Raw genomic sequence first — 27,068 nt, forward strand, 5'->3', positions numbered from 1 at the left:
CAGGAGAATATATTCTTCGTTATTTATGTGTTGATGAGCACATCCTATTTCTACCTCACTCTTCTGCTTGTTCCGGTTGTTGCACTTCTTGGGGATTTTGTATACCAAGGGTGAGATTTAGTGGATTTGTTTATTTTCATGACTTTTTCCCATAAGCTCATTCTATTATGTTTCAAACTATTAAAGCTTGATCTTAGATCATTACAATCGATGTCAGAATGATAAATCTTAGAGACAAAACCTTTATGTTATTCTATAATTAATCATGTATAAACTGTTACTAATTTTGGGCTAATATTAGTCGTAAACAGTAAATGGATGGAAATTTTGAAAAAAAGGGAAAGGCGTGGCGAAGATCTAGTGAAGCTCCAATTATAGTTCCCCTCTGAAGAAACCAAGATCCAAGTCAAGGTTTTAAATTTCGGTTTCTGTTTCAGTTTTGGTCGGTGCAGAAACATAAACTTTTTGGTTTCCGTGGAAATTTTGGTGGAAATTATGGAAACGTATGGAAACATATGCAAATGATGAAAATTTTAGATGAAACTTTGGGAAACGCTAGAATAAGCACAAAAACATACTTAGAAACCATCACATAGCAATAAATAATTTCCTGTGGATCCCCAACATTCCCATATTAGCTGCTGTTGCTTCAACGGCAGTTTAGGGAACAGACTATTGTGGGGAGGGGAGCTCTCTCTCTCTCTCAACAATGATGGGGAAGGGAGTTTTCAATCATGGTTCTAGACAAAGTCAACTCACATATAGATATAGTATCTCAAAAAAATGAAACTAAGCGTCTCATAGAATCAACATACAAGAACCCTTGTACTATATTAAATATATGTTATTTTGTATATGTTGGCCCTCAATATGGTGATTTTTCTTTATCTTATTTTTCATCCTTTTTCTTCTCTTTGGCTACGTAACTCGTACACGAGATTGTAACCGATGATTTAGAACACTGTCCTGCAATGTCTAGAAAACTAGATCGAAATCATATTCAATTGCATGTCTAGCATTTTGTTATTATTCTGGAATCCATATATATATATATATATATATATATATATATATATATATATATATATATAGAGAGAGAGAGAGAGAGAGAGAGAGAGAGAGAGAGAGAGATGCAAGGGCCAGAGAAGAGCCCTTGAATAGATCCATGTCATTTTTAAAGTCGGTTGAGAAACTGAATTCGGTTACGCTTGATGACGTGGATCTATTCAAGGGCCCTTCTTTAGCCCTTGCATAACTATCATTCCTCATATATATATATATATATAGAGAGAGAGAGAGGAAAGTGTTGGTGAGCTTAAGCTCACCAAACTTATGGTGAGCTTAAGCGCCCCAATCACATGGGTCCCACATTTTCTGTGGTGATCCAAACCAATCATTTGCAAGGCCCTATCATAGATAGGGTATGTACCAAAAATCAGCTCCATAGGATCATCCTAACCCCTCCATTTGTGGAGGACAAAAATGGGCAGATTTGTGGACAAATAATGTCTGTCCATTTTGACCTCCACAAATGGATGGGTTAGGATGATCCTATGGAGCTGATTTTTGGTACACACCCCATCTATGTAAGGGCCTTTCAAATGAATGCTTTGGATCATCCTAACAAAGTAGGCCCCAATGTGATTGGGCGCTTAAGCTCACCATAAGTTTGTTGAGCTTAAGCTCACCAACACTTTCCTCATATATATATATATATATATATATATGAGAGAGAACGGTTCCTACACACATGTGTGGATAAGTTATCTACACACTAGCTTAAAATACAGCGGGGGCCACATTATTTGGGTGATCCAAACCATTCATTTTTAAGGCCCTCTCATAGATAGGGTGTCCACAAAAAATCAGATCCATAGGATCATCCTCACCATTCAAACTGTGTAGGCAAAAAATGGACTAATTTGTGAAGGTTTAAAGACATCCATTTTACATCCACAAATCGTAAGGTTGGGATGATCCTATGGATCTGATTTTTTGTCGACACCCTATCCATGTGAGGGCCTTTAAAATGGATGGCTTGGATCACCCAAACAATGTCGGCCCCCACTGTATTTTAAGCTACTGTGTAGAGAACTCTCTACACATATGTGTAGGAACCGTTTTCTCTCTCTTTCTCTCTCTCTCTCTCTCTCTCTCTCTATATATATATATATATATATATATATATATATATATATGAGCTAGAGTGCTCAAACTCAAGGGTCCCACATTTTTTGTGGTGATTTGAACCATTCATTTGCAAAGGCTCATCATAGATAGGGTGTGTACCAAAAATCAGCTCCATATGATCAGCCTAACCCCCCCTCCAAAAGTGGAGGGCAAAAATGGGCAGATTTGTCGACAAACAGTGTCTGTTCATTTTTCCCTCAACTTTTGAATGGTTAGGATGATTGTATGGACCTGATTTTTGGTACACCCTACATATATAAAGGCCTTCCAAATGAATGCTTTGGATCACCCCAAAAAATGTGGGACCCTTGTGTTTGTGGCACTCTAGCTCATATAAGCTATATGAGCTCAAGAACAGTTTTCCCATATATATTCTCTCCATCTCTTCATTATCCTAGCACATAATTGTTTCTCATGCGCTCATTGTTCTTAAATTGATTCCATCTGGTATCTCAGGATTCAAAGATGGTTTTTCCCCTACGACTATCAAATTATTCAGGAAATTCACAGGAATGAACCTGAAGTGAGCAGCAGGACAGAACTAATGGAGATTGGACACCACCTCACACCGGACGAAGAAAGGAGTTTTGCAATTGCTCAGCTTCCAAGAGAAACATCAAAGCACACTGGATTTGCTTTTGACTCACCGGGTTACGAGTCATTTTTCGCATCACAGGCAGGTGTTTTGGCACCTCAGAAACCATGGGATGTGGCTCGCAGAGCCAGTATGAGGTCACAACAAAGGACACCCAAAAAAAATTGAATTGAAACATGTACATTTTTGCCATTAACCCCTTTGATTCTGTAAAATTAGCTGTGTCAATATCCTTTTCATCTTCTTTATTTTGTTCATCTTCGCATTTGCTGTAATTTTCTCTAGGCATTCCACTCATTTTTATGGATGTTGTTGTGTCACATTAAATCTTTTATGATCCAACTGAGGAAAATTAGCATTCATTTGTATTATAATTTCTGTATATTATAACTTCTGTACATTTGGGCTGAAAACTCTCATAACGGCATTTGATCTACAGTTCTCTGGTTATTTGATTCATACATTAAAATATCAGTAGGTCTGCCATTAGGTCCCCGGTTGTGGCTGGTTTGTCCTTGCGACAACTACTGTGACCATTTGATAATTCATAGCTCATACTATTTATGATATTTGGAATTGCATCACTATAATTGCAGGGAAATTTGATGTGGGCAGGCCCAAAGATATCTTTGCAGTGGTCTTTCTTTGTGGTCCTGGCAAGGTGGCCCAAAACCACAGTTTCAAAATGTAGATGCGGGTCAAAATGTGGCCAAAATAAATCCTAATAGACTTGGTGTGGTGCGATTGAGTACTCGGTTGAGATGATAATCACTTGAGAGATTCAAAGGAGTTTTGATCGACTTGTGTAAGGCAAAAAGGGGACTCGCACAAGAATGCGGCCAGGTAAAAGGGATTCGACTGAGGGAGTTGATGATGACTTGGGGAGTTTTGAAACTATGCCCAAAACAGCTGATCCTGTGTGGGTTGCTCTTGGGAACCATCCCTTAAACTACTGCAGAGTGCTGCGTATCTCCCCAACATTCCCGATATTTTCTGTATTTTACCTGGTTGAATTTGCTTCCAAAATTATTTAAAACTTGTTTCAATCATCAGTTTTTCCACGTGACTGTAAGATTCTATGTCTAAGGAGCCGTTTAGATAAAATGATTTTCGAATCTTGGATTTTCTCAAAATCGTAGATGGGAGACGAGAGAAGGAGACCAAGTGTCGTTTTCTGATTTCTCGCCCTTCTTTCTGTCAGCAAGAGAGTGATGGGGGAGAGATTTCTAAAACTTGGATTTCTTACTTAAAATCTAAGATTCTAAAGAAAAGTGAAACGGACTGTATCCTCTTGTCTACCATCAAGGATTTTGAGGAAATCCAGGATTCTAAATTTCATGTATTCAAATGGGATGCTGAGAAGATTTTGATTTGGTTTCTCACATTTGCATCCCTTTTTGTGTTGTGATTTGGATCTGGATCAAATCCTTTGATTTCCAAATCAGTGACTGGCAGTGAAAAAATTAGATTTCCAAATATGCTGTGGGAATGAGTAATTGGAAATCCACATATCTGGCAGTTTACTTCACTCTTTTGCTCCTCAACCTCTCTCCTCTAGTAGGAAGTACCCCCTTCCCTCTCTGCCTCCCTCAACATGAGCTAGCGGTTCTGTTCATTTTGTATTCAAAACTCAATTTGAAATCCAAATGCAAAATATGAGGTATCCACACGGGCTCTAAATGTCTCTAGACAGTTCCTGAAATTTGGTTGCACTGAGAAATTACACAGGATAAACAGGGTACTGACACACTCCCTTATTCTCTTGAGCAAGACTTACATCCTCCTCCCTCAAGTACAAGAGGAATGAGAAAAAGAAGAAGAAGATATACTATGTAGAGAAGGGATTCCTAGAAGGAACCAAATTTGGATTTGATCACTTTCTAAAACCATATATTTAATTGGAAATCCTTCCCCAATACTTGATTAGGAATAGAAGGATTTGAAGCAAATAGGGCAACTAGAATGATCACTACCCCTGACAACTGGCTATCAAGAGCTGTGATTGTGAATGCCTTCCCCTCTCCCACATTTTGCTGGAAATATATCATCCCCTTATGCTCCGTTTGGTTGCTCGGGGGTGGTTCAGAGAGTAGTGGAATATGAAGTAAAAAAGGATGAGACAAGCATTTTGATTTGTCTAGAATTACCTCGGAGAATAGTGTAAGTGGTGCTTGGCTGCACGGCATGTACTTGAAAAGTAGGAGAATAAGTAGGGGTGTCACTACCAATATAGGAGAGAGAGAGAGAGAGAGAGAGAGAGAGAGAGAGAGAGAGAGAGAGAGAGAGAGAGCACCATTCCCTAGAAAATTCAACCAAGGAATAATTTGGTTTAAAAGTCATAAGGAGGGGACAAGGAGTCCTTATTACAAGACAACCAATTATTACATGGGAGACATCTAAGGGAGTAAAAGGGGAGTCCAATACTATTTTGGCAACCCTAAGTGGCAGCTATTCTCCAACAAACTTCCTGAAATCACAAAACTCTCTCCATCATTCAAGACCTTTGAGAACAAAACATTACCAGTGATCACAAAGCCAACAAGCAATCTCCCCTTTACTACAAATATCAGCTCAGTTGGCAGTTGCTCGAGGATGCAAATGAGGTGGATTGATCCCCCAGGAGCAAAGTCGGCATGGTTCATGGATAACCCAAGAGTGTTGTGCCCTGGGAAACTGAGGACATTGCCAATGGTCACATTTACTCCAAATATGTTTCCTGTGTCGCCCTGTCAGGGAGTAATTTTGAGACATGGAAAGGGGAGGTCATGTCTTTATATATGCAACATATATACATATCGTTTTTTGATAAATTTATAGATGTCTTTATGTACATATAATTTATGTATACAACATATAATTATAGAGAAATATAATTAGGGAAATGTTATCAGCACTACTGTATTTTGATGAGGGCACTCCTCACTTTATTAAAAGTATGGCATGGCCCGCACCACAATAAAGATGGACCAGGAGCCAAGATTTTCGAATCTATCTATGCATGAAGTCTTTGCACAAGATTTATACTCAGTTCTATTATTATCATAATAATCAATGAATATTATATCAAATTACCAATGGGTTTTGCCCAAGATTTAGACTCAATTGTATTATTATCATAATAATCAATGTATATTACATCAAATTACCAATGGGTTTTGCCCAAGATTTATTCTCAGTTCTATGATTATCAAAATAATCAATTAATATTATATCAAATTACAGATGGGCTAAATTTTGACTAGGTGGAGGTTACTTGGTCGTCCAGCCAGTGCAATTTTTGGCTCATGGTCCATCTTTATTGTGGGCCTCACTAGATTAACAGTCCATATATCCATTGCAATGTGACATGTACAATAGAGATTAGATAATCTGTTGCATGGAATTGAGGATGTCAGCACTCCCCTATTTGTTGAGTAAGGATGTTTTCGTCCAGCAATCCATGGATTTGAATTTTTCAACAGTCTTTAGGGGCGGGATAAATGGATTTTAAAATCTTGGATTTCCTCAAAATTCTGGATGGAAGAAGAAAGAAGAAGGAGACCTTCAGTCATTTTCTGATTTCTCGCCCTTCTTTCCGTTCAGCAAGAGAGTAGGAGATCGACGTGTTTCCAGGCTTTAGAAATCTCAGGATGGGCAGAGATTTCTAAAACCTGGATTTCTCACTCAAAATCCAAGATGGCAGACGAGAGAAGAAGGACAACCGTCGTTTTCTGCCCCTCTTTTTCACAGCTTTCAAACTAAAACCTGCATTCTAAAGTCTACGTATCCAAACAGCCCATTAATCAAGTGGACATGGTTTCTTCTAAACAAAACTGAAATGGCTTATAGAAGACTCGTTCTTTAAGATGTTTTTTAAATTCTAACTACAACAGAGTTATATTATATGGGTTAGGTAGGTAGGCATCTGCTTAGCAATTTTCATGCTTTGATTTGGCCTTTGTAGGTAGCATCTGCTTAGCAAATTCCATGCTTTGATTTGGCCTCTTACCTCAGTGTAGAAAAATTATCTTTTAGGTCAGTTGTCCAGACAATGAAAGCTATGGTAGCTATAGCTTTGTCAAATTGTAGGTAGTATTTAACTCTGTAAAGAAGCCAAAAGATTTCTTTACCAAGGAAGGTATCATCTTTGGGACTAGAAGACTATACTGAAATCTAGCCCTAAGTCAGCCTGCATGGTGTTGATGTACAACATAGAGAGTTAGGCTAGAGATAAGAAAAATTCCGCAGTAATAGCTGTATCTGATTTGTTCTTCCCATTTAACCAGAGCTGTGCTAGAAGAGAGGGATTACACTATCCTTAGTGTCTGTTCTACTGGGTGTGCCATGTTTGGATTGCTGGAAAAACATTTCTTGAGGAAAAACTTTTTGTAGATTTTTTTTTTATTTTCACACTTTAAAGGGAGATGAACAATTTTAAGGATGTCGTTATAAATTGAAGATCCTTGTAAATAAAGCATGAAATGCGGTGTTTCAAATTACTTTTTTCATGTGTAATCAACCAGTGGAAAACCATGAACTTTTGGAAAAGCTTTTGCTTTCTTATTCGATTTCATGCTCGGAAAAGCTAGAAGACTTCGTCGGATTACAAGCTTTAAAGGATCGCTATGGCGCAAGGTATCTCTAACTCTTCTCGTAAGAAATTGAATTTTTCTTTGATTTGAATGCCCAAGATCCAAAGGGATCGTTTTGGTCAATGCTATTATAACAGAAAGTCTAAACCCCACAACTCTTATTAGTTTATTATTTAGTCTCCAACAATATGAAACAACAAGATGTCATTAGTGATAATGGGTCCCATCTTAACACATCATAGTCCCCTATTTTGTTGAGCAAAGCATGAAAGTTCCTCCCTCAAGGAGAAGAGGGAGGAGAAAAACAAAAGAAGAAGATATACTGTATGGAGAAGTGAAGGGATTCGTAGCAGCTTAGGAGGAACCAAATTTGGATTTGATGCCTTTCACAATCTGGTCATCCAGTTGGAAAGCCTTGGCCAATACTTGATTAGGAATAGAAGGATTTGAAGCAAAGAGGGCAACTGGCATGATCAATACCCCTGGCAACTGGCTATCAAAAGCTGTGATTGAAAGTGCCTTCCCCTCACCTACATTCTGTTGGAAGTGAATCAACCCCTTTGGAATCACAAAACTCTCTCCAGCATTCACAACCTTTGAGAACAGAACATTGCCAGTGGTCACAAACCCAACAAGCAATGTCCCCTCTACTACATGCACAAGCTCAGTTGCACGAGGGTGCGAATGAGGGGGGTTGATTCCCCCGGGAGCAAAGTCGGCACGGTTCATGGATACCCCAAGAGTGTTGAGCCCTGGGAAATTGAGGACACTGCCCTGAGTCACATTTAGTCCAAAGATGTTACCCGTGTCGCCCTCTTTGCCTAGGCCAGCGAAGAAGAAATCGTCGGATGTTACTGTAGATGGAGGCTTGCATGTGAAACCATTCACATCTATGTTTTGGGCATTGAGGTCGGCTACGCAGAAATCCTGCAGAGGGTCAGGGTCTGCATGACATGAATGTAGAAACACTGCAAAGGAGAGGATTAGGAAGAAGGGTGATCTTGCAATGGAATGAGAAGCCATGCTTGTTCTAGTTTCCCTTGAAAAAGGACTTGTCAAGGAATTGTTTTGAGTTATGGAGAGGGGAGATCATGTCTTTATATATACAACTTATGTACATATAATTATCTATCTATTCATAAAGTCCGTGCACGAGATTTGGACCCAGTTATATTTTTATCATAATAATCATTGAATATTATATGAAATTACACGAGTTAAATTTTGGCTAAGTCAAGATTCCTTGGTCGAGGTTAGTTGCTCGATACGTATGCTCACATAAGAGCCAGTGACGCAAGATAAAATGAGTTGGACAAATTTGCTTAAGAGGCCCTCTGAGGTCCTTTTCATTTTGAGTTTTGAGAATTGATTTTGAGTCCAAAACTGATTATTGGATTCAAAATTAAGGCGCTGTTCGTTTTTTATTTTGAGAATTGATTTTGAGTCCAAAACTAATTATTGGACTCAAAATTGTACTTAATTTTGAATCCAACAATCAGTTTTGAATTCAAAATTGAAAATGAAAAGGGCCTCAACGAAATTTTGAGTCCAATAATCAGTTTTGGAATCAAAATCTAAGACAAAAAGAGCCTGTGGAAGGTTGTAGTTCTCACCAATTTCGATTGTACATGTCACATAATTATCCATGCATGAAAGTCCATGTACAAGTTGCAGACCCAGCTTTCCATGCCTTTTTTTTCTTTTTTTTTGAAAATTGACATATCTATTCGTAATAGCATTTATACGGAGATTGGGGACCAATAGTCCCACCCCATTACATAAGAAAGTGACCCAAACCAAAAACCAAAAAAATCCCTGTTGATGTGCACTTGTAATCTCATTCCTTTAATCAGCTCTATTTTCAAAAAAAAAAAAAAAAAAAAAAAGGTTGTAAAGCCAGTTATAATATCACCATAATATCAATAAGCATTATATGAAATTACAGATGACTGGTTAAAACAAAACGGGCAGAAGTCCATTGACGAGATGATTTAGATTGTCCAGTCAAGTAGACAAGCTGAAATGACTATAGAAGACTCGTTCTTTAAGATTTTTTTAAGTTCTGACTACAAGAGAGTTAAATTATATATGGGTTTGGTAGGTAGCATCTGCTTACCAATTTCCATGTTTTGATTTGGACTTCTACTTTAGTGTAGAAAAATTACCTGAGGTCAGTTGTCAATATATTGAAAGCTATGGTAGGTAGCTTTGTAAAAATATAGGTAGCACTTGGCTCTGTAGAGAAGCCTAAAGGTTCCTTTAGCAAGGAAGGTGTCATCTTTGAATTGAAAGACTACTCAAATCTAGTGCTGGCTCATCTTGGATGGTGACTGTTGATGCACAAGATAGATAGTTAGACTAGAAATAAGAAATCTGTTTGTAACTTTTTTTTTTTTTGATGACATAGGGTATCCTCACCCCAATGTTTAGGGCGGGACTATTCCCTATGGATGCGTGCAATCACCCATAAATCACACACATCGGGTAAGCCCGGGGGAATATTTGGACTCGCGTCAATGGGGAACATACCCATGACTTTAAGCTGAAGAGCCAAACCGGCCTGTACGGGTTTAAGAAATCTGTTCTTCCCATTTAACCTGAGGTGTGTTAGAATATTCTCCTCTCTTTGTTCAGATAAGAAAGAGGGATTACATTATCCTTAGTTTAAGTTTGTTCTACTGGATGTTCCAATTGTTTCAGGGTGTGGAAGCATGGTGTGTGGGATGGCAAGCAAGTACAAAGATATATCATCTTTGAACTAGAAGGCTATACTGAAATCTAGTCCTGGCTCATCTTGCATGGTGTTGATGCGCGACATAGAGTTATGCTAGAGATATGAAAACTTCCACAGTAATATCTGTGTCTGATCTGTTCTTCCCATTTAACCAGAGGTGTGTTAGAATATCCTTAGTTTAAGTTTGTTCTACTGGATGTGCCAATTGTGTCAGGGTGTGGTATCATGGTGTGTGGGATAGCAAGCAAGGGCAATGATACACCTGAATCACCTGTTTTTAACAATTCTCACTATGAAATATGAGCATGGTGTAAGTGTTTTATTTTAGTATTTTTTTCTTTACAGGATGATGGGGATCTTAGGCCTTTGGTGACGTCTCCCTCTAGATGAGCTTGAAATTTAGTGGAAACTCCAATGCTCAGGGAGAAATCTTATGAGGCTGCAGGCATTGGGGTATTTATTAAATTAGAACATTGAACTGGGTTTCCATGAGTGTTCCAACCGAACTTTCGACCGAATATCAACTGTTGAAACACAATTCATGCCAGCAGTTCCTTTATATTTGTTATTATCTTTTAACTAATATGATCATAATTAGTTTTTTGGTCAGTATCTTAAATTTTTTAAAAAAAAAAAAAACTAGTTATATATTAGATTGAATAAAATAAAACATTTCTGATGGGCCCTGTTTGGATTGCAGGAATTTTCTGGAAAAGTTTGGAAAGGAAAAATATTTATAAAATTTCCTACTTTCTTTTCTGCATGAAAAGAGATAGCTTGAACCAATCCTATTCAATTTTTACTTAGATGAACTTTACATTTATGATAATAAACATCTAAACTAACCACAATCATATTATTTCCCTCTAAATCAGGGAAAAAAATCTGTCAGAAATGTTCTTCCTATTTGAAAATATCCTATTTTTAGCTTTTTTTTTTTCATTTATTTTTTCCAGAAAGATTTATGTTGGCATATTTCCTCAGTAGATAAACTAAAATGGTGTGCCATTGTAGTAGTGGCTCTTAAATCAGTGTGTGATTTTAAACATGGGTTGGAAGTTGACATTAAACATGTAGAGTAATACATGATCCACATGTGGGGTTAAAAACCAATGAGACCCACATATTTCATAACAAGTTATAAGCCATTATAAAAAAAAACCAATAAATCACACATGGATCATTGAGACTTGAGTGTAACTCGAACCATTAATTTCACCATTATCTATATAATTAGTTATTCGCAGTTAGCGTATAAAACCATCCATATCATACAGATTCTTTTGAATGGCTGAAGTACTCGTGTGTCAGGCACGTGTTGAATTCTAATACTTTAGTATTGTGTGACCCTTCTAGATTTCTTTTATTTACTTATTTCTAAATATCATTATCACGACTTTATGATTATCACATATTTTGAGTTTGGGAAATGATAAATTCGCCCCTTTTCTTTACATGGGACAGCCAACTACACTGTACGTGGCAATCAAGCCCATTGAATCCTTCCCACATGAAGTAAATCAGTGCCTCTGTAGTTGTAGATACACCAGAGGTGGCTGTCCCAAGTAAAAAAAAAAGGGGCGGATATATCACTTCCCTCTGAGATTTATCCATCCTAATAGTAAGTTTTCATATGAAAATAAATTATTATATGTACTTAACCTATTAAAAAATTAATATATTACTTGTTTGTACTATAGTTTTATATAATAAAATTAAAATTTGAGAATTAATTAAAATACTCTGACGAATTGATGGACCTTCTTTCACGTTTGTTAAATACAGCATAGATGCAGCATAGACAGCCATGGTATGTACTTGCTCATTGAGATATAATTGACATTTGTTGAGGCACGAAAGAACTTTCTTACTTGCAAGGTAAAAAATTATCAATTAAAAAGCGAAATAAAATATTGGAAGTAATAATCTAGAAGAGGAAAAAAGGGAAGAGAAAGAGAAGAAGAAAAGAAGGGAGAATAAGAAATTCTTGGAGGGTAAAAGTCTAAACCTAACAACTCTTAATAGTTTATTATTTAGTCTCCAACAATATGAAACAACAAGATGTCATTAGTGATGTTGGGTCCCATCATAACAAACCTTTAAAGATTATTATTAATAAAAAAATACAAAAAGGAAAAGGTTCCTCAAGTGAGGAATTACAAGGGTTGAAGAGCATAGTGACAGAGTCACATAGTTTGTTCAACAAGACATGAATGTTCCTCTCTCGAGGAGAAGAGGGAGGAGACAAAAAAAAAGACAAAGATATACTGTGTAGAGAAGTAAAGGGATTCTTAGTAGCTTAGGAGGAACCAAATTTGGATTTGATGTCTTTCACAATCTGGTCATCTACTTGGAAAGCCTTGGCCAAAACTTGATTAGGAATAGAAGGATTTGAAGCAAAGAGGGCAACTGGCATGATCAAAACTCCTGGCAACTGGCTATCAAAAGCTGTGATTGAAAGTGCCTTCCCTTCCCCTACATTCTGTTGGAAGTGTATCAACCCCTTAGGAATCACAAAACTCTCTCCAGCATTCACAACCTTTGAGAACAGAACATTGCCAGTGGTCACAAACCCAACAAGCAATGTCCCCTCTACTACATGCACAAGCTCAGTTGCACGAGGGTGCGAATGAGGGGGGTTGATTCCCCCGGGAGCAAAGTCAACACGGTTCATGGATACCCCAAGAGTGTTGAGCCCTGGGAAATTGAGGACACTGCCCTGAGTCACATTTAGTCCAAAGATGTTGCCCGTGTCGCCCTCTTTGCCTAGGCCAGCGAAGAAGAAATCGTTGGATGTTACTGTAGATGGAGGCTTGCAGGTGAAACCATTCACAGATATGTTTTGGGCTGTGAGGTCGGCTACACAGAAGTCCTGCAGAGGGTCAGGGTCTGCATGACATGAATGGAGAAACACTGCAAAGGAGAGGATTAGGAAGAAGAGTGATCTTGCAATGGACAAAGAAGCCATGTTCTTATTACTTTCTCGTTAAAAAAGGAGTTCTCAGGGATTTGTTTTGAGTTATGGAGAGGGGAGATCATGTCTTTATATATACAACATATATGCATATAATTATCTATCTATGCATAAAGTCCTTGCACAAGATTTAGACTCAGTTATATCATCATCATAGTAATCTTTGAATATTGTAACAAATTACAAATGGTTTTTGCACAAGACTTAGACTCAGTTATATTATTATCCTAGTAAGCCATGAATATTATATCAAATTACAAATGGGTTATGGGTTAAATTTTGACTAGGTGGAGGTTTTTGGTTCGTCCAGCCGGTGCAATTTTTGGCACATGGTCCATCTTTATTGTGGGGCTCGCTGGATTATGAGTTCACATCTCAATTGGATTCTGACAAGTACAATAGAGATTGGATGGTGAGGAAGTTTCCAACAATCTTTAATCAATTGGACATGCTTTCTTCTATAGAAAGATCAAATGGCTGTAGAAGACTTTTCTTTAAGATAACTTTGAAACAAGATTTATATTATATATGGGCTTATTAGGTAGAAATAGTTTAGCAGTTTCCATGCTTTGATCTGTTCGTTTGGGATTTTGAATTCAAAACTGATTATTGGACTCAAAATTAAGGCGCTGTTCGTTTTGTTTTTTGAGATTTGATTTTGAGTCCAAAACTGATTGTCGGACTAAAAATTGTACTTAATTTTGATTCCAATAATCAGTTTTGGATAGAAAATCCATAACATACAGGGCCTCAACACAGCTTTGAGTCCAATAATCAGTTTTGGACTCGATCTGAAACGAACAGAGCCTAAGGAAGGTTGTAGTCCTCCCCAATTTGGATTGTACATGTGGCATAATTATGGATGCACAAAGTCCATTTACAAGCTGTAGGCTTGGCTTTCCATGCCCATTGATGTGCACTTGTAATATCAGTCCTTTATTTAGTCATCTCTTTGAGAAAAAAAGGTTGAAAACTCAGTTATAATATTGCCACAATAATCATTAAGCATTATATGAAATTACAGATGACTGGTTAAACAAAACAGGCAGAAATCCATTGACAAGATTATTTAGATTGCCCAGTCAAGTGGACATGCTGAAATGGCTATAGAAGACTCGTTCTTTAAGATATTTTTTAGTTTTGACTACAAGAGAGTTACATTATATATGGTTTGGTACGTGGTATCTGCTTAGCAACTTCCATGCTTTGATTTGGCTTTCTAAGTTAGTGTAGAAAAGTTACCTTAGGTCTGTTGTCAATACATTGGAAGCTATGATAGGTAGCGTTGTCAAAATATACGCAGCACTTGGCTCTGTAGAGAAGCCTAAAACTCTCTTTAGCAAGGTAACATCTTTGAACTAGAAGACTATACTGAAATCTAGTCCTAGCTCATCTTGAATGGTGACTGTTTTTTTTTTTATGGGTAAGCTAGGGTTTGGCGGGGACCCGGCCTACCGGTTTATTCTCCCGGAAATCCAGCATAGAAGGAGATCAGCAAATGAAATGGTGGATGGACTGGCAAAAGTACTGTGGGATTGTACTTCAATCTTTATATCTGTAGAGTTTGAGGCCGTTAGGGATGGGTAGGCTCTGTTTTTAATTACTATCATGTAAACGTAGTGGATCTATAACCTGCTATCTTTGGGGACTCTCTGTCCCCCCTGTTTGTAATTTCTATTGGGAAATAAAAGTCAATTTAAAAAAAAACAAAACAAAAGGAGAACCAAGGCTTACCCCATATGAGCTACAAACACTAAGCCTAAGAGATCTAAATGCTCAACTCAACTCAACTCATCAAAGCCTTTGTCCCAAACTAGTTGGGGTCGGCATCTAAATGTCCAACACTAGTGAATTACATAAACAACTAATTTGGCCGGGGTATGCTTGGCTCTTTGTGAGCGTCTTGGGCCAATTTCTTGTGAACTTCCTGCCATGATTCCTTTGTTTCCTCAAGTTATGGATTCTCTTCTTCACAACTATCCTCTTGCTCGACTGGGATCAAGTGGACTTGATTATGTTCATCCATCCATGATACTTTCTTTTTTCTTCAGATTCTTTGGGACCTTTTGTGTTTGTTGGATCATCTTCCTTTTCTGAGGAGGATTCTAATGAGGAAACCTCTTCAGGGTCGGAGTAGTCCTCTGATTAAGTGTCCTCCTCACTCTCTATGCCTTCATAGCCATCTTCCATAGTCGGTTTAGGAGAAGAGCTCAATAACCCACAGCTTGGGTCTTTATTTTCTATTTATGAATCTCTCTCTGTTGTGGCATTCTTCTTGTGGGTATCTATAGGAACCTCCTTGTGATACTCTCCCCAATTTTCCTCCTCTTGCTCCACTCTCTCGAGGAATGAATGATGACTGTTGATACACAAGATAGAGAGCTAGGCTAGATAAAAGAAAGTTCCTCACAGAAATAGATGTCTGACTTGTTGCTCCCATTTAACCAGAGGTATGTTAGAATATTCTCCTCTTTGTTCAGATAAAAAAGAGGGATTACAGTATCCTTAGTTTAAGTCTGTTCTACTATGTGCCAATTTTTTCAGGGTGAGGTAGCATGGTGTCTGGGATAGCAAGCAAGGACAAGGATGCACCTGAATCACCTGTTTTTTACAATTCTCGCTATGAAATATGAGCATGGTGTTAAGTGTTTTATTTACACTGTTTTTTCATTACAGGATGATGGGGATCTTACGCCTTTGGTGTCTCTGCTAAGGCATTCGTTAGCCCATCTGGACATGGGTCTTCTACTAGAGCTCATCATTGGCTGTTGTGAGCTTGAAGTTTAGATCAAACTCCAATGCTCAAGGAGAAAGCAGATGAGGCCACAGGCACTGGGGAATTTCTTAAATTAGAAGATTGAAGTGACTTTCCCTGTGTGTTCCAACAGAACTTTCGACTGTTGAAATACAATTCATGTCACTTCTTTTATGATGGGATTATATGGTTAAAAGAGGAAAAAAATCTGGCGAACCATTGTTCCAAAGGATTTTAGAAAATTATCGATGGATGGATTCGAGCCGTATATTTGGCGGAACCCAGCATAGATACGTGTCTTAGTACATTGATCAGATGATCCAACTGTCCGATAAATGGACTTTTGCCCATTGAATGTGACTTTAGCCTCCACAATGTGTCTTCTATGTTTTCTGATTCAGCCAATTTTATAATATGATCATAATTAATTATTTTTTTGTCAATATCTTAAAGAAGAGGTGATATATTTTAGATTTATTCCTTGTGGGGCAAAGATATTTTCGTGGCTATCATTTGGGCAATGTCTGATAAGGAACACGTTTCTGTTTTATTTGGAGAGGTGATAGTCCAAATTTAGCAAAGTTTATTTGTTACATGTATATTAATCAGCTTTCTACTAGTGGGGTTTCCATGTTGAAAACTAGTGTGCCCGTAGATGTAGATGTGGATGAAAAGCATGATACAATACCATTCTGTTGGAGTGGGGCCCTCAATTTGGAGGTGTCACCCACTTCAAACCAACATTCAATGTGATATTGAATGCTTGGTGAAATGAAAGAAAAAAATATTGGAAAATGAAAGGGGGACAAAGGGGTGACAAGAGAAAAGGAGATATTATGTCGATGGTGATGTATAGCAATATTATATTCAAGATTGAGAGGATAAGAACAAAACCTTATCTCTTTCGGTGAAGCACTCGCGAAAGTTGGTTGCTTTCAGCGCGTGCATTCGCAAAAGTCCGAATTCGGTGAAGTTTTTTCTTACAACGCATTAAAGAAATACTAGCCATATACGACGAATGCATGCGTGATTCCTGCCTTCGCACAACTATAAATAGAGCAGAGGCAAAGGCAGAAGAGCAGATCATTACAGAGCAGAAGCACATAGTTACAAAGTGCTAATAGGAAAGCTCACTACACGAGTAGTGTAATGAAAGTAAAAAGAGAGAGAGAGACGCACAGTTCTCTGATAGCCGTGTAGTGAGAGCCAGTGTGTGAGGGAGTGTTAGCTACTCATAGCCATACACTGAAGGCACAATATTTGTATGTACTATGTAAGAGACCCACCTACAGGTGATGTTGTAACCCATTATTCACTACAATGGAAGTTTTCAACTGAACTACGGTCCCGTGGTTTTTCCCTTCTCCCCGGACGGTTTTTCACGTAAAAATTTCTGGTGTTATTTGTCATTTCTTTTTTGCTTCCATTTTATCCTATTTATTTTTTCACAGCTTTAACTTGGAAAAACTTTATCCGGGCCTGTAATTCCGCAAAAGTAACTTTTCCCAACAAAGTGGTATTAGAGCCCAGGTTGCTCTAGATTATTTTTCTGTGCAGAATTAAATGGAGGAGAGCTCAGGCAACATGATTAAATTAACCGCATCTAATTATGCGATCTGGAAGCCAAAGATAGAGGATCTTTTATACATTAAAGATCTATGGAAGCCTATTACCATGGAAAAACCGACAACCTCGACCGATGACAAATCGATAATGTCGACAGACGGCAAACCGGCGACTATGTCATAAGGAGATTGGACAGTGCTCAGCCGGAAGTGTGCTGCTCAGATCCGACAGTGGATCGACAAAAGCATTTTCCAAAATTTTGCCAATGAACACGATGCTTACGTTCTTTGGCAGAAATTGGAGAAAATGTATGCAAGGACAACCGCCCAGAATAAAGCAAATCTGATGCGAAGACTTGTAAATTTGAAGTACAAGGACGGGACTAGCGTCTTAGAACACATGAGTGAGTTCCAAGGCATGGTGGATCAACTCAATTCTATGAAGATGACAATAGAAGACGAGTTGCAGGCGTTGCTCCTACTAAGCTCTTTGCCAAAAAGCTGAGACACACTAGTTGTGTCGGTTAGCAACTCAGCTCCTGACAGAACACTCACCATGGAGATAGTAAAAGATAGAATGCTAAATGAAGAATCCCGACGAAAAGACGAAGGATATAATCCTGAGTAAGAGACACTTGTTATTGATAGACAAGAAAAGCAAAACCGGCGTGGGAGGAGCAAAAGTCGAAATCCCTACAGCTAAAACCAGCAAAGAGGACGTTCAAAGTCTAATTTCAGATGAGACAAAAAAGCCACCACTGTGGCAAGCCTGGACACTTCATCAAAGAATGCAGAAAGTTCAAGGCAGAGCAATCCAAAAATAACGAAGAAGGTAACAAAACAAATGACACTGCAATAGCCACGGATGAAATTGTCATTGTTCGAGATGATGACTATGTTAATCTCGCATGCCAGAGTTCCACCTGGGTAGTTGACACAGGTGCTTCCTTCCACGTCACTACACGGAAGGATTTCTTCTCATCATATACAAGCAGCGACTTCGGCCTTGTAAAAATGGGAAATGAAGGTGCATCCAAAATAGTTGACATCGGCAATATTTTTTTGGAAACTAAAATTGGATACAAGCTATTTTTGAAGGACGTGAGGCATGTTCTAGACATCTGCCTCAATCTAATCTCCGCCGGAAAGCTCGACGACGAAGGCTACAGTAATTACTTTGGTGAAGAAAAATGAAAGCTCACCAAAGGTAATATGGTGGTTGCCAAAGGAGTAAAAAGTAACACCCTCTACATCACAGAAGCCAAGCTATGTGGAGGTGAAGTGAATGCAATGGCGAAAGAAGTACCAACCAAGCTATGGTATAAGCGGCTCGGTCACATGAGTGAGAAAGGGCTCAAGATTCTAGCCAGAAAAGAACTCTTGCCAGGAATGAAAGGAACTCCCTTGCATACTTATGTTGACTGCATCATGGGAAAACAACACAGAGTTGCATTTCGAAGTTCCCCACCATCTAGAAATGCTAATCTTTTAGATCTAATACATACTGATGTCTGCACTATGCAAGTAGAACACTTGGAGGCGCTCTCTACTTTGTAACTTTTATTGACGATCACTCCAGAAAATTGTGGACGTTTGCCTTGAGTATTGCAAAAACTTTGGGATCAGACTGGAAAAGTCAGTACCGAAGACACCCCAGCACAACGGTGTCGCGGAGAGGATGAACAGAACCATCTGTGAGCGAATCAGATGTATGCTCTCAAATGCAAAACTGCCAAACTCCTTTTGGGGGGAGGTGTGGACCCCGATCCGAGAGAGGCGGGTGATGGTGGAGGTTTTTTTGGTTTTTTTTTTTTTGTTAAAATGGGTTTTGATGTGGTGGCTGTGGAGGAGGGTGGTTTGGGTTTTGGGTTTGGAGGGAGGTGAGGGTGGAGATGGAGGAGGATTTTCGAAGTGGTGGGTGGTGGTGGCTGGAGGTGGTGGTGGCTGGTGGAGAGAAATAAAAATAAGACGACGGAGGTGGTCGGTGGTGGTGGAAAAATGGGTTTTGATGTGGTGGCTGTGGAGGAGGGTGGTTTGGGTTTTGGGTTTGGAGGGAGGTGAGGGTGGAGATGGAGGAGGATTTTTGAAGTGGTGGGTGGTGGTGGCTGGAGGTGGTGGTGGCTGGTGGAGAGAAATAAAAATAAGACGACGGAGGTGGTCGGTGGTGGTGGAAAAAAAAAAAGGGTTTCGGCAGAGGGTTTTGTAGGGAGGGAGATGGAGGTGGGGATTGTGGGTGAAAGGGGAAGATGGAGGTGGAGATTGAAAACGAGTTGGGGGGGGGGGGGTGGCAGAAGGTGGCCGGTGGTGGTGGCTCAAGATAGGCTTGCCGGATTCCGGCAAGCTCGCCGGAGAAGATGGTGGTGACTTTTTTTTTTTTTTGTAATGGTTGTTTGTTGGCTGAGGTTGGTGGTGATGGTGGTAGAAAGGAACGGAGGAGGAAGATGGAGGGGTTGTAGGCTTGCCGGATTCCGGCCGGAGGAAGAGGGAGGTGGTGGTGGGTTTTGCCGGATTTCGGCCGGAGGAAGAGGGAGGTGGCGGTAGGTTTTGCCGGATTTCGGCCGGAGGAAGAGGGAGGAAGGTGGTGGTGGCAGCAGCTCCTCCTCTCTTTTTTTTTTCTTTGTTTTTCTTTTGAAAATGGATGAGTTCTCCCCCTCTCATGCAAGAACTCCCCTTTGTTTTATACTTAGGGTTAAAACCTTAAGTCTAATCCTAGCCATCTATGTGGCATCCTTTTTTTCTTGGTTGCTCTCCACCCTTGATCATCTCCCTTGCCCTAATTCTATCCTAGAAACCCTAAAAACATAGAGTGCCTAGTTGATCTAAGCCCTACACCTCATCTTTTTTAATCCAATGGCCCATGCATGTTGCTTGCAAAGAAAGTAATGCCCATTTTACTAAATACCCCAAGGAGAAGGCAATTTTACCCTCTTGCCACTATGCCCCATTTGGCTTTTCTTCTCTTAAAGGTATATTATTCCCTCTCTCTTTTCCAAGCAACCCCAAGCTGGCTAATTCACTCCCCCCTGCTTAACATGGGAAAGTGATTTAACACACGTACGCGTTGATAAATGCACTCCTAGGGATATTAGCAGCCTCTTAGGAATTTCGCACTGCGGCGGGCGGGTACCATTTCTTCAGAAATTTCGGGATTGGGATTTTATTCGATTTTAGGGATTTTAGGGCCTCGTCAAAATGGGGTGTCTACAGATGCCCCTCTTTGGCAGCGTGTGCTTGTCGCACGGAAGCCAAAGCCGAGCAGACAACACATTTTGACTGGCCCAAGGTTTCAAACGGAAGGGATGCAAGGGGCGACGAGATGGATCGACGAGACAGATTCTCATCGAGAATGAATGATAAGATGAATTGACGAGACAGGCTCTCGCAAATTGCAGAATGGAATGATTAGACAGCCTCTAATTAAGCCACTCAGGGATTTGGAGATTATAAAGCGGAATGATTAGACAGCATCATGATCAAACCTAAACTGGGATCTGAGAAGACAGCATCTTGACAGATGAACAAAGCGGAATGATTAGACATCATCATGATCAAACCTGAATTAGGATCTGAGAAGACAGCATCTTGACAGATGAACAAAGCGGAATGATTAGACAGCATCATGATCAAACCTAAATTGGGATCTGAGAAGACAGCATCTTGACAGATGAACAAAGCGGAATGATTAGACAGCATCATGATCAAACCTAAATTGGGATCTGAGAAGATAGCATCTTGACAGATGAACAAAGCGGAATGATTAGACAGTTATCATGATCAAACCTAAATTAGGATCTGAGAAGACAGCATCTTGACAGATCGACAAAGCGGAATGATTAGACAGCATCATGATCAAACCTGAATTAGGATCTGAGAAGACAACATCTTGACAGATCGACAAAGCGGAATGATTAGACAGCATCATGATCAAACCTGAATTTAGGATCTGAGAAGACAGCATCTTGACAGATGAACATGGCTGAATGATTAGACAGCATCATGATCAAACCTGAATTAGGATCTGAGAAGACAACATCTTGACAGATCGACAAAGCGGAATGATTAGACAGCATCATGATCACACCTGAATTAGGATCTGAGAAGACAGCATCTTGACAGATCGACAAAGCGGAATTATTAGACAGCATCATGATCAAACCTGAATTTAGGATCTGAGAAGACAGCATCTTGACAGATCGACAAAGCGGAATGATTAGACAGCATCATGATCAAACCTGAATTTAGGATCTGAGAAGACAGCATCTTGACAGATGAACAGGGCGGGATGATTAGACAGCATCATGATCAAACCTGAATTGGGATCTGAGAAGACATCATCTTGACAGATGAACAGGGCGGAATGATTAGACAGCATCGTGATCATTCCCAAATTGAAAATTTGATTTGAAAAATGCGTTCAAGTTTTCTCAAATCCTGATTCGTTAAAACTGATATCTCAAACATCAATGCATGCTAGGTATCTTTTATGGTCTGACTTTCGTCAGGACATAAAAGATGCCCCTAGTAAAATTTCGCTTCCAGCTCAGGAGTCTTAACAAAACTCAAACAGATTCAAGCTTTCTTTTATGAAACTTGGGTTACAAAGATTTTGAAGGTGCGAGAGACTGACTCTTGCTGAAAGGTCTACCACTTTTATGCCAATTGCAGGGGCTCCGGGCCTCAAAGGCTTTCAAAATGCACAAGAGATTGATTCTGCCTGAAATACTTTCAATTTTCTGCCAGCTATCAGAACTTCAGGTTGCAATGGTTTTCAACTTCCAAGCAGACTGATTCTGCTTGACACATCTTCAACCTCCTGCCTGCTGCAGGAATTTCAAATGGGCCTGAGAGCTTGCCGCGCTTCTAGACCGTGTATAGGTCATTTCGCCTTCTGGAGATGGGACTTCATTTTCTGGTACCTGATACCCCAGCTTTTGAAAGGATACTGGACCAAACAGGTCATTTTGGGACACACCTGACTCGACTGAGTACATGACTTTGACTTGACAAAGAATGACCTTGACAACTGCTTGACAAAGGACTTTTTGGTGAATACGCGACCGAGTTATAAGACTGACTTTCAGGAAAGACTGAATCTGCTTCTCAATTTGATAATTGTTTTAAGATGGTACAGCTTACCACTCTTGGAACTCTTTGAATACCGTGTTTTAAGGTGATTTCGCCTCTTTCTGGTATTTAGTCATGGTTATTATACCATTTGGATTGCTCGGTTTTAACCCCTAGCTTAGAGGAATATCAAAGGAAGCCTTGCCGGCACTTTTCAGACCTTGAAGTGATGCCGATACAGGTATGACGTCTTGCTAGCTTCTGAAATTTAGTCCTTCGCGAGAAGTCACTGCCATGACCAGACTGCCCTTTTGGGTTTTCAATCTGGCGGACCGCTTGCCTTAATTTTTGCCTGGACTGCCTGCCCTTGCAGGTTTTCCATCCAGCAGGCTCCGCACCCTGATTTTTGCCTAAGCCGCCCTTTCGGGTTTTCAGCTTAGCGGGTGAATGACCCTAACTTTTGCCTAGACCGCCCTTTCGGGTTTTCAGTCTAGCGGGTCTAAGACTCCATTATTATATTTTTTTTGTTTCTCCACAACCTTTGCCTTATCACACCAGGAGGACTTCTAGGTGGGTTAGGGTTTGAAAGAATTGGATTAGGGTGTTTGCATTGACTGGACCGAATCTGGACCCTTCCAGATAGCCTACGTGCCTCCAAAGAGTGAGGATCAGGTCCGCGTAGTTCGCCCTTTGGGGTCCTTTGGGTTGAGATTGTTTTGATTTGACTTCTTCTTTTTTTTCTTTCCTCCACAGATTTGAAGGATTTGCTTTCTTTTCTTTTTTTTTTCTTTTTTATTTTCTTTTTTATTTTCAACAGCTTTAAAAGATCTTACCGAACCCGACTTTGTCAGGTTGCCTACGTACCCTGTGGAAAGGGATCAGGTCATGGCGTAGTTCAGGCTTGCATCTTTTACGGCGTAAGTCATAAAAGATGCCCCTGGTTTGAGGGTGACAAAGAAATTTTGATTTTACTTATTGGCTCAAAGGGTTTGCAAAATGTATTTGACTTTTCCCTTCTTTCTTTCTTTTGAATTGGATTTTTGGATTTGAAGCTCAGATCGACCAAGGACGGCCTCTTGGTGTCTTAGGCATAATACTTTTTAAGTTGATCAAGGTTTGTGGGTTCTGTTAGTTTTTCACCATTTTGATCAAGGAGTCTGACGGCTTTTCCAGGCAGGACTTCATCGACAATGTAAGGACCTGACCAGTTTGGTCTGAACTTTCCTCGGGGATCATAGACCGGTGCCCTGTAGGATTTCAAAACGAGGTCACCCTTCTGGAGATCTCTGATCTTCACCTTCTTGTTAAAGGCTTTCTCAACTCGACGCTGATATCCCTGGACATGATACAAAGCTCTGAGCCTCTTCTCATCAATCATCTGCAACTCCTGATACCGGGCCCTTGCCCATTCTGATTCTGGCAAACCAGCTTCCATCATTACCCTTAACGAAGGAATTCTCAGCTCAACTGGTAGGACCGCTTCCATCCCATACACTAGTGAATATGGCGTAGCTCCCGTAGAGGCCCTGATCGACGTTCTGTAAGCCCACAAAGCATATGGTAGCTTATTTGACCAGTCCCTGTACGTCTCTGTCATCTTGCTGATGATGGTTTTGATGTTCTTGTTTGCAGCTTCGACGGCTCCATTTGTCTGGGGCCTGTATGGTGAGGACTTGTGATGCTTAATCTTGAACTCCTCACATAGGCGTACCACTTCTTTCTTGAAGTGCGATCCATTGTCTGAGATCAGCTCATGCGGTACCCCATATCTGCAGATGATGTTCGTTCGAATGAATTTGGCAACTGAGGCTGAAGTCAGCGATGCGAACGATGCGGCTTCGATCCACTTAGTGAAGTAATCGATGGCTACCAGGATGTACTCATGCCCACTCGAAGATTTCGGAAACACCTTTCCAATGATATCGATTCCCCAGACTGAAAACAGCCACGGCGAAGTTAGAGAATGCAACTCGGAAGGCGGCACGTGAATGAGGTTCGCATAAACCTGACATTTATGACACTTCTTCACGAATGCAAAGCAATCAGCTTCCATGGTTGGCCAGTAGTACCCAAGTCTCAGGATCTTTCTCGACAGCATCTTCCCGTTCATGTGAGGCCCACAGACTCCTTCATGCGTCTGTTCTACGAGATTAGCTGCTCGATCTTCATCTACGCAAAGAAGCTGGATTCCATCAAATGACCTCCTGAAGAGCTCATTGCCGCAGATAATGAAGTTAGCCGCCAACTTCTGGAGAGACCTCCGCTCTTTTCCTGATGCTTCAGGGGGGTGCCCTTGGCCCAAAATGAGATTCTTTATATCAATGTACCAGGGCTTTCCATCTGGACATCGGGCTGCTATCTCTATAGCGTTCACATGCGCTGGAGCCCATTGTAACCGCACTGCTAGGGGCTGAACTTCCATTGATGTAGAGATATCCAACATTGAGGCTAGTGTAGCCAAAGCGTCCGCGAAATGATTCCTCGTCCTCGACAGATGAGTGAATGTAACATTCTTGAATCTCTTGACCAGAGAGTCCAGATGCGTGTGATACGGGATCAATCTATCCTCCTTTGTTTTCCATTGACCATTGATCTGACAAATGATCAAGATTGAGTCCCCGAAAACATCTATCTCTTGAATATGCAAAGCCAAGACTGCTTCGAGACCAGCAATGCAAGCCTCATATTCGGCCTCATTGTTGGTACACTTGAACTGCAATTTGATGGATACGGGGATGTACTCTTTCTTCGGAGATATCAACACTGCCCCAACCCCTTGACCTCGGTTGTTCACAGCACCATCGAAATACATCAACCACCTGGTGCTTGGGGCCTCATCTTCTATAGTCATGATCTCTTCATCAGGGAAATCTGCCGTCAGAACTGCATTCTCATCCACAGGCGCATCAGCCAACTGCTCAGCTATCACACGCCCTTTAACTGATTTCTGGGTTACATAGGCAATATCAAATTCAGACAATAGCAGCAACCATCTGGATGTTCTCCCGGTGAGGGCGGGCTTCTCGAACAAGTACTTCAACGGATCCATCCGTGAGAGTAAGAGAACCTTGTTTGATAGCAGGTAGTGCCTGAGCCTCTGAGTTGCCCAAACCAGTGCCAGACAAGTCTTTTCCAAGATAGAATATTTGATTTCGTACTCCAGCATCTTCTTGCTGATGTAGTAGATAGGCTTTTCTTTCTTCGACTCAGGGTCTTGCTGGGCTAACATGCAACCCATAGCTGTGTCGGTGACAGATAGGTACAGCAACAGTGGCTGATCTGGAATAACTGGTGACAGGACAGGAGGCAAAGTTAGACACCGCTTGACTTTCTCGAATGCTTCCTGACACTCATCATTCCACTTCTTTGGAGAATTTTTCTTCAATAGCTTGAAGATAGGTTCACACGTCATTGTCAACTGATTTATGAACCTTCTGAGGTACTGAACCTTTCCCAGGAAACCACGGATCTGCCTCTCGGTCCTCGGTGGCTCCATCTCTTGGATTGCTTTGATCTTTTGAGGATCTACCTCGATCCCTCTTTCGCTGACCATGAATCCCAACAACTTCCCTGAGGTGACCCCGAATACACACTTGCTCGGGTTCAAGCGAAGCTTATACTTCCGGATCCTTTCAAAAAACTTCCCCAGGACTATGGCATGCTCTGGTCGAGTCTTGGATTTAACAATCATGTCATCGACGTAAACTTCGACCTCTTTATGAATCATGTCATGCAATAAGGTGGTAGCCGCCCTTTGATAAGTTGCCCCTGCATTCTTCAGCCCAAACGGCATCACTTTGTAGCAATATGTTCCCCATGGAGTGGTGAACGCAGTTTTTATCATGTCCTCAGGGGCCATCTTGATCTGATTATATCCGGAAAACCCATCCATAAAGGATAGCAAAGCATGACCAGCTGTATTATCCACCAGGAGATCGATGCTCGGCAAAGGAAAATCATCCTTGGGACTCGCATTGTTCAAATCTCTGAAATCCACGCACATTTTGACTTTTCCGTCCTTCTTGGGCACCGGTACTATGTTAGCCAGCCATTCCGGATATTCAACCACTTGAATGAAGCCCGCATCTAACAGCTTCTTGACTTCATCATAGGCATCTCTGCAGGGTACTATGCTTATGACCATACCCTTGATGTATAATGCCAGCACACCCAGCATTATACAAAGTATGTTCATTGCTCATCGGCTGCTGTAGAACACCAGCACACCCAGTGTCTACGGCTGCAGCTCCGGCGCATAGCTCGTAAATAGATACAACGGCTCCCATCTGGTGCGCGTCATATCTATTCCCTGAGGCCAATAATGAAAATAATGAAAGAAGTAAAGAATATGACAATGTATGATGTGCAGTGTGTGAATCCCTTGTTTTATTTACGCACCTACTTGGTGCCCCTGGATTTCTAACGATAAAGCTCCCATTTAACTTGGTTTTGACCCAAATTTCTTCAAAATTAATAAAAATGGCATTTTTACAGAGTTAGGCAATGTTCCAAGAATTCCCCAGCAGAGTCGTCATTCTGTGGACCCCGATCCGAGAGAGGCGGGGGGACGGGCCCCCACACGAGTCTCGAGATCATCCACGTGAAGGAGAGCTCCGCCAA

The 27,068-nt window shown here is 40.5% G+C and overlaps 2 protein-coding genes, 1 long non-coding RNA gene and 1 pseudogene across 5 annotated transcripts in view; 2 read left to right on the forward strand and 2 right to left on the reverse strand.

The window, feature by feature from the left end:
• ALA3 (aminophospholipid ATPase 3) overlaps positions 1-3,183 on the forward strand; it is a 29,997-nt gene extending 26,814 nt beyond the window's left edge. For all 3 annotated transcript variants that reach the window (XM_077354062.1, XM_077354063.1, XM_077354064.1), the window contains 2 exons: positions 4-110; positions 2,647-3,183. In XM_077354062.1, the coding sequence (XP_077210177.1) occupies positions 4-110; positions 2,647-2,953 (414 nt within the window). In that variant the 3' untranslated portion in view covers positions 2,954-3,183. The remainder of the gene's footprint in view (positions 1-3; positions 111-2,646) is intronic.
• Positions 3,184-7,499: 4,316 nt separating this feature from the next.
• Positions 7,500-8,423, reverse strand: LOC143846545 (germin-like protein subfamily T member 1 pseudogene; annotated as a pseudogene).
• A 3,876-nt stretch (positions 8,424-12,299) lies between these two features.
• LOC143846648 (germin-like protein subfamily T member 1) lies at positions 12,300-13,115 on the reverse strand. Its single transcript, XM_077355141.1, has one exon. The coding sequence runs from the start codon at positions 13,056-13,058 to the stop codon at positions 12,390-12,392; it is 669 nt and encodes a 222-aa protein (XP_077211256.1). The 5' UTR covers positions 13,059-13,115; the 3' UTR covers positions 12,300-12,389.
• Positions 13,116-14,153: 1,038 nt separating this feature from the next.
• LOC143845621 (uncharacterized) lies at positions 14,154-16,250 on the forward strand. Its single transcript, XR_013234481.1, has 2 exons — positions 14,154-15,514; positions 15,609-16,250. It is a non-coding gene; the product is annotated as an uncharacterized LOC143845621 (long non-coding RNA).
• The last annotated feature ends 10,818 nt before the right edge of the window (positions 16,251-27,068 follow it).

This window comes from Tasmannia lanceolata, unplaced genomic scaffold (assembly GCF_043159265.1).
Source record: "Tasmannia lanceolata isolate RefF3 unplaced genomic scaffold, GAP_Taslan_0.1 ptg000015l, whole genome shotgun sequence".
NCBI classification, from domain to species: domain Eukaryota; kingdom Viridiplantae; phylum Streptophyta; class Magnoliopsida; order Canellales; family Winteraceae; genus Tasmannia; species Tasmannia lanceolata.